The following is a 13,238-nucleotide window of genomic DNA, read 5'->3' on the forward strand; positions in this document are numbered from 1 at the left end:
GTGGTTTACATTCTGTAAACAATGCGGGTAATGATTACAAACATGGTTTTGAAATGCGTGGTGGAGGTGCAATCAAAAGTTACATTTCATTAGAAACAAGATTTGAAAGTCTTAATGCGACTGTGATCTAAACACAGTTGTTTCATCTTTTTGCCAAGGGACAAGCTATGCATGCATAATGAGATGCACAATGACACACTTGAACACTTGGATGGCGCAACTCTTAAAATGCTCCTAACCTGTCAAACTATGTACCGGTTCTTAAATCTGTGTTTAGGGGTATGCAAAATCTTACAAGTGCAGTCTCAGTTTGGCATGATACATCTTGTACATTAAAAGCAGCATGGTCTTTTCAGCCAAGAAAAGTGAATTACTTTGTGCTGACATGTATCACTGTTAACAGCTGCATCTCTAAAAAGAAAAAAAACAAAACAGTTTCTAGAATGGTAGCCTATGGAATGATAAAAACAGCCATGTAAAAAGGTACAAACACGTAAGGTCAATTCCATTGTGACTTATGGGACAAAGTGACAATTTTCGGCAATTTCAAACCAGTATTTTGAGAAAATAGTTGCATCAAATGCATTTTTCTCAGTTCATGGTTAGATCTATCATATCACAGTTTATGAAAACACCATACTTAGTTTGAAAAGTATCATTGCATTACATACAGCAATGAAAAATTGCTGTCGTGACTTATGGGACATCTGAGGACCACCGTTTTTCACATGGGAAAGTAAGTTCTGAAATATTCTTAAACACAGAGACTCTGGAAAGATATTTTCTTTCCTGAATGTAGCAAAGGGTTGGTGCTTACCCTGAGCCAAGTGGTATGAATATCTACTCATTGGTACAGTAGTAGGATAGGGAAAACCAGTGTGACTGATGGGACACAAAAACGTGACTTATGGGACGCTATCAACTACCACATTTTGAGATTGAGAGAATAATATTTACTGATGCCGGAACAAGTTCTAGAACATCATAAAACCAATCTATGACCAAAGAACATTCAGAAAATAAGCCATCTGAGAATTACACAAGCTGTATTATGGTCATAATAGTGTATCAGAAATGATACATAAATTCTGCAAAAATTGGCAATTTTCATGAAAAATGAAGGTTTTTCGGACATAACTCCTCTCCACGTTCACCGATGTTCACAAATGAGGTATCAAAATATCCGTTGTGAAAGGCTGCTTTGAGTAAACAATACCAGATCATCTAATTAAGCTTCATTAATCATCTATACTCAATAGTTTGATTTTCAGAAAATGCAACCTTTCGGTGGAATTGACCGTAATTCAAAATTATCAGCCCACAACCAGGGGATCCATGCCCGACAAGATTCTCAATATAGACTTTGTGGTACTACCAGGATCCTGTACCATACTTGCCAACAGTTTCATTTGAGAAAGCGGTAGAATCCAGGCTGCCTATGCGAACAGCGCTAGCTTGAAATCTCTCAAAAGCAGTAGTCTACAGCCAAAAGCAGTAGAGTTGGCAAGTATGCTGAGCTGTGGACAACAGGTTAATACTGTACAAGGTAATGGAGTCCACACCTTCATGGATCTCAACTGATCATGCCATGGGTTAATAAAAAATCCTGTCAGCTCTTGAGGTCAAGCGTGGCATTATCTTGATTAAAAGATGTGGTGGTCTGGAGATATTGATACCACCCAAAAGAGCTTGTTGCCTTCTAAATTTTTACAATTAAAACATTTTCAGATTTACATTAATAGTTCTTATAAATATGAAAACAACATGTAGCTTGTAGGTTTTACCTATTACCAGGGAGGTGGAATTTCCACCTTCCTGTGGTAACCAAAGAGGTGTGAGTTTATATGTGACCTGCTACAACAAAAGGATCCGAAAGTCGGGGGAGGACAATTTTCTGAAACTGACATGACATTATTCCCTTAATCTTCTTCTTTAATTTCATATATAGCACAACTCATAAAAGTACTCGGTTGCGGAGATATCGATGATTTTATTAGCGCATGTCAAGTGGTGGAGGAAATCAGAGTTTGAGAAAAACGCCTTCAAAGTTTTCCTTCCGACGCTATCATGATCAAGGGGAGGCGAGACAGTTTTCACCGCTTGACAATAGAAGGCACGCTCCTAGCGACCTCCGCGATGTTCATTCAAGCTTAGCGCCAGCTGTGTACGCATGACCAATCAGTAATCAGGATGCCACCCACTGACCAATAAGATCACTCCCTCGTTGCTAGGGGCGGAGTCTAGCTGAGGCGCTAAATCCAAATCTTCGGACACGTTTCTGTTTCTTTTAAAGTCGGAAAATCATGGCTTAGAAAAACGGTGATCTCTTGCCTTTTCTTTGATCATTTAGCTTCGAAATTTCGGCAGATGATAGAAAAAACATTAGACTACAAAATTATGCCAAAAACAGAAATTCACTGGTTTTGACCAATTTTGATGATGTGACTTCAAACTCGATTTTCTCGGCTCAGCCGTCAGCGACTTTAGGATCCTTTTGTTGTAGCAGGTCACATATAATTTTGAGTAAGACAAAAGGGGCTCTGTTAGCGTGACTGTTGTTTGCACCCTTCTGGATTCCAACAGGAGATATAAATAATGAAGAGTGACGAGTTCAGTCCGAGTGTTACCATGAAAAGAAAAAGTACACCAAGATCAGTTTTTGAACAGTTAAGTGAGCATCCTTGAACGTAATCCTCCACATTTCTAGGCAGAATTCTTTCACAGCAATATTTACGTAAACATCCCTGATTCCACATGGACGAGTTGAATTCATTATTCTGCATCAATGTAAAAATCATGCCACCTTACATGGATTTTCACATAAAATGGGCAGATTTAGTAGTACTCTCACGCCCCTGTGACTGATGATTACTGTTCATACTGTCGTAGACTGGGATTCTTCATCATCCTCAACATCTGAAATTGAAAAGCTTCTGTTAACTGCCACGTTGTATGAATTCACGAACGGTCCGCCGGCGGGCCGCCTGCCCGGCCCCGAATCGGAGTACATCGTTGGCCCTCCCGTATGCCCGGACTCTCCTGTTACCCCGGTAGAAACATCCATACGCATACCAACATTATTATGAAGCACACCACCCGGTCCCGATGACACACAATTTGGGCTCGCCGGTCCGCTGGCGCTGCGAGATCGCGCACCGCTGGCGGCGGCGGCGCTGGCGTGACGACTTCTGACGCCTCCCGTGCTCAAAATGAGATCGTGTGCCTGCTTTAGAGTCCACACGCAACTTTCTAGAGCAGGCAAACTGTCGCATGCATCTTCAAGAAAATGGACCTTGGCTTCTAGTTGCTCAATATGAGCATCTTTTTCTCTGTTTTGGCCGAGAAGCTTTTGGACCCGTGCCTCCGAAGCCGCCATACTCTTGTGCAGCTCCGCGATTTCAAGACCTTTCTTGCGGACGGCTTCCCTGATGTTCGCCTGGCTCGTTTCATCTCTGTGCATGAGAGCCGACGCCTGTTCCTTCACAGTATTTTCCAGCTCCGCGATTCTCTGGTACAGAGCTTGTAGATGATCATTAGCCTCCTTAATGCTGGATTTGGTCGGTGAGAACATGATTTGCGGAAAGATGCGGTGATTGCAGAGTCACTGAGCATGTAAGAATTAATAGGTATTAAAATTTCACTGGGTACGCCTTTCATCGAAGTCCACGCTGAATCAATACAACACACGTGTAACCGGAAGTAAATTTCGCGGACTTTCGCAACCTCGCCCCCATTGATGTCAAGACAAGTCTACTGCCGGTAGTCAGCTGTATGCAGGTTTTTATTTAGCTGTTTATACAGGTATAGTCTATCACAAATCAATTTCATTTTATTTCCAGTCACAACTCACATCGAGCAGATCATATTTGATAGAACATCCAGATGTAGAATGCCATATTTGGGGAGTTGTAGAAACTACATTTAGAATGTCTTTCACTACAGTCCCATCTGTATAAAACAAAGTAGGTTAAATTATAGAAACTTCACAGCGACAATGTCTGGGTGAACAAGATCTAACGTTACGTTATTTGAGTACCATAACGTTCATAACACTTGAAAAGACAAATCCCGACCAACGTATCATGTCATGCATCTACTAGCAGGACATTATCACTTCAATTTTCCCTCTGTTTGCAGATTTTTAATTATCCCCCTAGCCTCGGCCTCCCCATCCCCTCCCCTACACACAAGTTGGCAGCTCTTCAGTGTTCACTCAACAGCTGCAGTACCCAATGTGTTCTGTGTGTTTAATGATAAAAAGACAATAGTGAACGCAGGCTTTACCTATTGTTGTCATCACACTGTATGATTAATGTTGTTATTCATCTCTACAGCATAATGCCAAAGTCCAAGGGAAGCAGACAGAAACTGGAGTCTACAAAGGGAACCGACTCTACCAAGACACCTTGCAACACCGCCGCCAATTCACTGGATGTAAACTCATCTCTTGATTATGGCACCCTTGTTGTAAGTATCTCTACAATACATCCCACCACCCACCCTTTGTCATTGTATTGATATTAGTTTTACAGTGTACAGTGTCTTATTGCAACTTTGCAAGTAAATGCACTTTCTATTAGGTAGTGTTACACTAGCTCACCATAAATAGCAAAAGGAGAGGATAGCAATTACCTGTTCCCAACTTTAATGCTAACAGTGAATGGAAGTACATGATGTATCACAATTTCAGTTGGCATGACATCAACAGTTGATACCCTTTATAAGTTCTTTTCCAAGTTCAGGGTGTTTAACTATTTTGACAATGACTCTCATGGTCAGAGTCAACTGCGGGCTTCAAAGTTTCATCGTGGACGCAAGCAATGAGAGTATCAGATTTGTGATGCTGTTGCACACAATCCAAGATATGAATGATTCTGGTATTTGTCCAGTCAAACACCCTGATCTGTTGAGCCTTGTCCTGATTATCATGTGAAATCACTTCTGTGTCTCATAACTGCTTAGCAATTGATTTGAGTAATGATTGAATTCATTATCATATATTCATTGTTTTCAAGTTAAGACTGATTGGTTGATATTGTGAATATGAACTATGAAATGGTAATTTTTGTGCCTTGATCAAATATGTACAAGGAACATACTGTGGTTCATGGGGAAAAAAAAAATTGCTCACACACTTTCTAATTGTGAAATTCTGTGTCACCCCTGCAAAGGTTGAGAGGGATGTCCTCACACCCAAGAAGCTGGCCGATCACATCTCAAGTGCCTGCCAGCCCGATGGCGATGCACCTGTCAAGAGGATGCCAGACAGCATCATGCTGCAGATCTTCGGCTATCTGTGCATCAAGACACTCTGCAGGGCTGCTTGGTAAGCAGAAAGCAGAACAGGGGAACCTCATTCAACAAGCTGCATGGGACTTCTGAAATTTCCTCATTTCATCAAGTATCTCATTATATCAGGGATGAAACCAAGTCCTCTTCTCTATATTCTGTTGACTTTAATCCCTCATAAGTCGAAGCTACACCGTATTTCGTCAGTCCAAATAGATTCGACTTAGGCAAGGTTGACTGTGTGTGTATATATATTGCAGCCATTCACACACAGGGCCCTGATTGGTGTTTTCATGACTTGTGTTATTGGTTGAGTTTCCATTTAAGGGATATTGCAAAAGAAATTCTTCAGGAATAGACAACCAATAAATCATTTGTTATTCAATGATTTTTCTCCTTTTTTGACAAAATTATGATAATAGATAATGTGCACATTGTATTTATAGAACGTAGGGGTTTGTGTCATATCCAAGTATTCATGAACAGTGTTAAAATATCAATATAAAATGCAATTGCATTTTAAACAGTCTTGAATAGAAATCATGACTGTAACCTTCACCAAGTCATTTGATTTCCACATTATGACCTTAAATTCATCATCATTCCATAAGTAATGAGTAACACTCTTGGAAAATGGTTGAAATACTTGAACTGAAGTTGGAAGAATACCAATATGATAGATTCATATTAAATTTTGGATATGGAAAGAAATGAAAATTAGGGAAGAGAGTACAATGTAGGAATGAAACCATAGGGCTTCCTGCGGTACCTCTAAAATCACAGCTGTTTAGTTCCTTCTGCTTAGATTTGCAATTTTTATACAATTGTCAAACCCATGAGCCTGAAACGCTTCATTCTACATTTTACTAATGCATATATTTTGTTTTTCTATTCCGCAGTGTCTGCAGGGGTTGGAACCATCTTGTCAGACAGAAACCACTCTGGCGTCATGTAGACCTTTCTCCGTACAAAATCACGCTTCCAAACATTCGTAAGCTGGTATTTGCCTACTTCACTGACTCCGTCAGGAGCTTGAGTCTCACTGGGTTCCTCCAATCTGTGAAGAACACGGAGTGCATCTCTGATGCCTTGCTCATCGAGCTTGGGAAGCGATGTCTAAATCTGTCGGAGCTGTGCATCTCTTCGGCAAACCTGTCTGAAGTGGATTCATCAAAGCTGCCCACAACACTTTCCACCCTCAAACTTTTTCGATGCAACTATCCCATGTATTGGCTTTCAGCAGCTTTCAAGAAGTCTGTCTTAGGTGCCCTCCAGCACCTTGACATGTCTCACTCAAACGGCTTTGGTTGCAGGGACCTCGAGGTTATCCTTGAGAAGCCGCTGACTTCCTTGGTGACTCTTCGCCTCACTGGGTGCTATCGCGTTGCAGATCGAGGTGTGGGTTGCATCGTGAGCAGCTGCCCAAACTTGGAGGAACTTGGGCTCGCCCGCACCTCTCTGTCGAATGAGGCACTCCAGAAGATCAGCACGGGCCTCCCAAAGTTGCGGACTCTCGATCTGGATGGGACTGTCAGCAAAGATGGTGTGATGTTTGATGTGCTCCATCTCTCCTCAATGCGGAACCTTGAGGAACTGTTCCTCATAGGATTAGATAAGTACAGTGGGGGTGTTCTTGTGGGACTCGTCAATGTTCTACCCAAGCTGAAGCTACTGACAGCATCCAAAGATGTGGTCACTGAGGCAGACGTCCAGAAGATGAAGAATGTTTGTGTGATGCCATCAGAAGAAGCACAGACTGCATGGAAACTTAACTTTTATCCCCAAGACAAGTTGAAAAAACTGGCAGCTCTGCAGTCTGCTACATAACATGTTTCACTCAAAATGTATCATTTATGACCTGTGATCTAAAGACAAATATATCTTCTTAAAATTGACTGCGGGATATATGAAAATGATTGTCAAGTGCATATTTACCATATTTCCAGCACATGATTTTATTTAACAAATGAATACATGGTACATGTATTTATGCAACATGTATGTGTATCTTGTGAGTCTTTATACGAACTTGCCTTACTGACAATATGTCAGTACGCAACTGAAATTGTTCCTATTTAGGAAAAAATATATGTGACCGTGCATCACAAAACAAACAAAAAGTCGCACACACTGATTTTGTGTGAGAACTGAAAATAGGTAAATTGGGTCAACCTAGCCGATCTTGACTTTTTCATATTTTCTGAAAGAGCACGTCTTCTTCTACAGTATGCTAAAATTTGGGATCATAAAACGGGCAGGAAAATTAATTTTTTACCAGTTTATCTCGAACATTTTTTCATCATGTTGATAGAATAGTGCGTGTCTTTAAAGTCCCCTTTTCATTTCTTAAAAACCTTGTACACTCTCTTCACTTTCAATTGTAATAACTTTTGAAAGGATGATGCTACTGCTTTGATAGTTGGCATTTATTATGGGCCGAATGTGTTAATAAGGCATGCTCAATTTCACTTAAAAATGATAATCCTATCATTGTTGTTACTCGGCTGGTTTACATCCTGTTATTTGTCCCATTCATCGCACAGCCAGCACAGTTTGCCACTGTACTTCAGAGCCTCTTTTCTCAGTTCACACTTTTCCTGACTTTGTGCTTTCTTTCCAATATTTAGATAGGTTAGGAGAGTCCATTTGATAAGAGTTATACATCATTTTAAAGCTTAGAGTCTGCTCTTTCAGGATATACTCTTTATTAAAATTTCATGTCTGGCGACTTTCTTGTTTTGTTTGGTGATGCAAGGTCACATATACTGTATATATATATATATGAATACATAAATTATATCTGTATGCATTACATCAATTAATTGTTTTTTTTTTTCAAAGAAAGCAAATAAAATGGAAGTTCAAGTAGAATGTGAGCACAATTGTTAGTAGTTCAAGGCAAAATTAATAAGAAGTGTTTGACACAAACAAAATTTTGTGCATACTTTGTTGTTTCAATGCTCTTTTGAAATGCCAGTTCTTCAAATGACCAGAGAGTGTAACATCATAGAAATATTGTGCAATCTGCATATCACATACATTGTAGTTTGTCACCATACGTGTATCAATTTGTCTTTCATTTCATTTTTTTTTTCTACTCAGCTAATGCAATGGAAAATATAGTGAGTGTAATTACGTATCAGGAGGATATGTGCATGTATTAACCCATTGAAGGCTAGTCCTGAGTATACTCTAGCAGGTGTCTGGGAAATGTGTGTTATAGTAAAAATCAGCAGGTCCTCAATGGGTTAAGCAAGAAGATTGTTACAAAAGGTCATGTTTATTGTCCTATGTCACTCTGAGGAGGTACATGTAGCTTGACTACACATGGAGTCTACAGAGGCTTGGTCATTTTCTTTAGAGGACAGCATTATATTATCTTTCGTAATAGGACTGTATTTTTTGGTAGTTTGAGTGGCAGCACTGCTTGTTCTTTTGACAGGTAAAGTGACTGTAATGCAGAGAATAAAGCATGATTACAGACGTAGCCAAAATTTTAGAGTATGCAGGAAATATTAACTTAGATTATGTAGGATTAAAAACAAATGTAAATATATGTTGACAGGTAACATAAAGAGCCTTTTTCCCTCACAAAGGAGATATTTTCTACAATCTGCCATGTTACTTGTACATCCACTGTACAGTGTACTAAAGAATCCATTAAATTAAATTCTCTATCATTAATGTGGCGAAAGTGGAAATTTTTGCGGTGTTGAAATCTTTGTGCATTTTGCACAACCAGAAACTAGTGCGAAAAAAGCACATGAATATTTTTGCTTGCTATCTGTTCCAGCAGTATTTTATGTCCTGATTCCGCAGTATTTAAAACAAACAAAACTCATCTTACCCAGCTGAGTGCCAAAAAATTACTCACACAAAAATATCCACTTTTACAGTAATGTCAGAGTACCCAGACATGTTTCCAACTCATTGAAGATCAGATACAGTTTGTAATGCAAATGTTTATGAATGCAATCTTCTTTCATGACATTTATGTGTATGCCTATATCTACATGCATACAATGCACATGCTTATGTGTGTGTATATGTGTGTGTGAAAAGTGGAAAACGTTGTATATTGGGATCGGTTTATTTTACAGAGGTACGTTCAAGGAAGTATCGTGGTACGCAGTTGAGTATCATTTAGAGAGTAATTTATATGAGAGGTGTTTGGGAGCGATATCCTCTCTTTGAGCTTTAGATTGCAAGTCCTTATTCCAATCATACAAGTCTCTTCCTACTTTGAATTGTACACATTGGTTATACAGTTGTAACATATTATGAATGGGTGAATGGGGTGAAGTCTTGGAGTTAAAGGTTTTCAATCGGGCAAAACTTTGGTTGTTATAGAAACAAGGGTGGGACTAGTTCCGTAAAACGGGGTGAAAAGGGACGGCGAGGTGAATAGGGACAAAACCGAGAAAAGTTTTTTGAATGTGCATGTTTCAAATTTGCTTGAACTTTTTTTCTTATTTTTATCACAGGATGGAAGGACCATCCAACAGTGTCCAGAAAGTGGTCCTCCTGATGTGAAAAATTCTTTAAAGGGTAATGGAGGTCCAAATAAAAAGTTTTCAAAAAATCACAAAAAAATCAGGGCGGTCAAAACTTTTCTGCTCCTGTGGCCATTGATTAATGAAATTCGCTAAAAAGGTTCATGAATCAAGCCTATTAGGTCCTACAACACACCTTTAAATTTGAAATAATTATTTCAACAGGAATTTGTGACAGCACATTTTTTCTTCTCTTGGGCAAAAAATCAGTTAGACTGGGGTGAATAGGGACACCATGGTGTCGTTTGACTGGCCCTTTAAATTTTCTGTATGATTAACTATTATATTGTCATAAATTGCTCTGAAATGTTTGTTATGTCCAACTATTTCCAAAAGTGTGAATTTTTATTCTAAATCTCTTGACAAGAGAGCAATAAGATCTTTGGATATGTGGCTTCACTTTTGTATACATAGATGAGAGTGAACTTTGCTGTCTTAACCCTAACTTGGGGAAGAAGGGTCGGGGAACCCCGGCCCCACCCACCCTCTTGGGAATTTTTTTCACTGCCTAAGACAGGCTAGGACTTTTCCACTTGTATTTTATGACACTTTTTTCTCTGTCTTCTGTATGTTTTAATGTCAATAACACATCTTTTTGGGTCAGACCCATACTATAGGTGCCAGCTTATAATTGCTGTAAGAACTCCCAAAATATCCCCGACATCATAAGAGTCAAGTTACACTGAATTTAGAGTGTATGAATAAGATTGTACATCATGATTTGCCACTTGAAGAAGAAGTGGGTTAATATTTGAGTGCAATTCAATGGATTAATAAAGTTTTGACTCACTTTTCAATTCTTAACATTTGACCTGATGGGTCACATTTTTTTTTTATATCAGCTCATTTTTTGGGGCTGTTGAAATTTTTGTTAAAGATTGATTTAAAAATGGAATAGATTGCTCTTAAATGTTTGTATATCATTTTTAAACTCTGTAGTTGTTCCCTTAATCCAATTCATTGGATGGATTTTTAAAAAAATGCCTCCAAACAGCTTTTTTGGGATCAAAATTAGTGTTGTCCCTGTTGACCCCAAATTTGGGGTCAACCGGGACAGCATCATTTTATCAAAAAACATACTTTTCCCCAAAATATTCATTTTCTTTCACAATACCAAATTAAAGGTATTTTAGGTGGACATAAAATCCCCACATAAGATTGAGTCTCTGGGCTGCATGAAAAAAAATACAATCATTAGAACTTTAAATTTGTCCCTATTCACCCCGTTTTACGGTTTTAGAAAGGAGGTAGTATTCTTGGATTTGGATTCAGCAACAATTCCAGGTAATCAATGCATGGGGGGGGGGGGGGGAGGGCAGAATGTTTGGATTTGACTCAACCTGGTCGTAAATTAGATAGGGCTAGATGTTGCTTGATGTTACTCAGGGATTGTGAAGGTCGGTGACTACCTGAAGGTGGAGAGTTTTGAAATACTGCAAAGCACTGGGGAACAGCAAACGGCAGCGAAGGGATCTGAAATTTCGCTGCCAAGAGTGCCAAGTTGGGCTGCATGGCACAACAAGTCAAACGTCATGAAGTAGGAAAGGCAGAGAAAATAAGTGAAAGTGTTCTGACCCAAGAGGATCAACTGAGTTGGAAAAATGTACCCAGGCGATAGAAATTGCCGCTGTTAAAGCTATTGACAAACTGATGGAGCAGACAGACATAATGGCCCAAGCATGAAGTCAAGGATCTCGGTGATTACCTGTTTGTACAAGTGCTTCTATCATCTGCTCACAGAGGAGGTGTTCCATCAAATACAGTTCGATCTCGATTATCCGGCCTCCTTTTATCCGGCCTCCTTTTATCCGGAAATCTCTATTATCCGGATGCGTTCACGCAGTGAAGGACTATTTTATTTTCATCCAAAAATTGAGAAAAAACATTGACTTTAAACTCAATTAAAATTTCTACAAAACTCACACGATTTACCTACAATATTCCCGACAGAACTAACATAAATTCACATCACATAATCATCGTAAAAGTAAGCAGTCATCACGACCGTTGCGGGGTACGCTACCTGCCTAGGTGCCAGTGCACTGGGACAGCAGCTTGGACGGCAGCTATATACATTAATATTGCATCTCACATATCCGGCCAATTCGCTTATCCGGATAGTATGAGCGCCGGTCCCGACATGGCCTTATAATCGAGGTCGAACTGTATGACTATTGAAGAAGTTGCGAAAAACTGAGCATCATACAGAAGAAGGGGTGTTTGTCATTGCGGTGGAAGATCACAAGACTTGCGACACCTATGGAAAGGCACACGTCATCTTAAATTGTGCTGTATACAACTGGCTGCAAGTGTACTGCAAGTTTGGAAGACGCAGATCGCGAGGATACCAGGCCAGCTTGGATGGCCCTCAAAGGCCTGTTCTGCTAGGCACCTGCGTGAGGAGGATCAAAGCTGGCCAGGTTTTGTAAAGGAGGGGGTAGTGATAACTTTGTGTATTACACAACCACATATACAGTATTTACACCATGTATACGCTTTTAGATCAATACTTCCTGGCTTTATTAGACTAGAACAATTTCGAAATCTTTAAAGTACGCGTAGTATTGTACAATAACAAACTGAAATATAATGTACGAAGAAGTAGATAGAATGAAGACATTAGTAAACCTCAGGGTCGGGAAATGTATGACAAATCGGTGATCTTATCAGTTTATTATGTGAAATTGATTGTGTAATAAGACTAGAATTTGATAGGAAAGGAAATTTGTTTTGTTTGTAATAAAGATTAGAACCCCAGACAAGTTATTAATGTTACTGCTTACTGTTTGTATTCTTTGAGGTGAGTTCACATTGTACTTTATATTAATGTATGAAGAGAAGCCTTATGGTTGGAGAGTGAATGTGTTTATGCAACAAATATATGTGCATCTTGTTGGTCTTTGAATGGACTGGCCTTACGGACAAAATATCGCTGCACAGGTACAATTTCTCCTATTGCGAGAAAATTTTTATTGTCAGAATGCTTCAATTCTATCAAAATATTTGATTCAAAGAAAACAAATGCACAGAAAATTCCAAGTTACAGTTCTTATTACATGTTCATAATCCAGTGATTTTTTTTTGTTCTTTTTTTTTGTAGTCAATCAAGTATTTGTTAAACAAAGGATTGGCAAAATAGAAAGAAAAAAAAACATTAAATCAATCTATACCAACATGATATCATATCCCTGACAACGATATAAGATGTGTCTATTGTCATGATTGTGTTACTGATTACTTCATTTAAGTCAAATGTTGGCGAAGCAAAGTGTTGTCGTTTTTTGTTTTTTGTTTTTTTTAATCCAGCCCCAGTCGATATTACTCATTCAGAGATTGAACAAATCATTGTACACAGCAATCATAATACCAGTGAGGTGAATGTTTATGACTATCATC

General features: G+C 39.1%; 2 protein-coding genes across 2 annotated transcripts; one reads left to right on the top strand and one right to left on the bottom strand.

Moving 5' to 3' along the window:
* Positions 1-1,841: 1,841 nt before the first annotated feature.
* Positions 1,842-3,660, bottom strand: LOC139742277 (vimentin-type intermediate filament-associated coiled-coil protein-like). Its single transcript, XM_071652856.1, has one exon. It carries the CDS (start codon positions 3,569-3,571, stop codon positions 2,876-2,878), a length of 696 nt encoding a protein of 231 aa, XP_071508957.1. The 5' UTR covers positions 3,572-3,660; the 3' UTR covers positions 1,842-2,875.
* A 78-nt stretch (positions 3,661-3,738) lies between these two features.
* On the top strand, positions 3,739-7,116 carry LOC139742265 (F-box/LRR-repeat protein 12-like). The gene is made up of 4 exons (XM_071652844.1): positions 3,739-3,801; positions 4,335-4,467; positions 5,172-5,326; positions 6,189-7,116. The coding sequence occupies exons 2-4, from the start codon at positions 4,339-4,341 to the stop codon at positions 7,114-7,116; spliced, it is 1,212 nt and encodes a 403-aa protein (XP_071508945.1). The 5' UTR covers positions 3,739-3,801; positions 4,335-4,338.
* The last annotated feature ends 6,122 nt before the right edge of the window (positions 7,117-13,238 follow it).

The sequence above is a fragment of the Diadema antillarum genome, unplaced genomic scaffold (assembly GCF_040938485.1).
Source record: "Diadema antillarum isolate AM-2024a unplaced genomic scaffold, OU_Dant_1.0 seq00000993_RagTag, whole genome shotgun sequence".
In the NCBI taxonomy this organism is placed as follows: domain Eukaryota; kingdom Metazoa; phylum Echinodermata; class Echinoidea; order Diadematoida; family Diadematidae; genus Diadema; species Diadema antillarum.

Bases quoted from the DNA above. Each gene is read 5' to 3' on its own strand.
- LOC139742277 (XM_071652856.1), bottom strand. From the start codon at position 3,571: ATGTTCTCACCGACCAAATCCAGCATTAAGGAGGCTAATGATCATCTA.
- LOC139742265 (XM_071652844.1), top strand. From the start codon at position 4,339: ATGCCAAAGTCCAAGGGAAGCAGACAGAAACTGGAGTCTACAAAGGGA. The intron at 4,468-5,171 runs GTAAGTATCTCT...ACCCCTGCAAAG, and splicing joins TTGATTATGGCACCCTTGTT to GTTGAGAGGGATGTCCTCAC. The intron at 5,327-6,188 runs GTAAGCAGAAAG...TCTATTCCGCAG, and splicing joins ACACTCTGCAGGGCTGCTTG to TGTCTGCAGGGGTTGGAACC.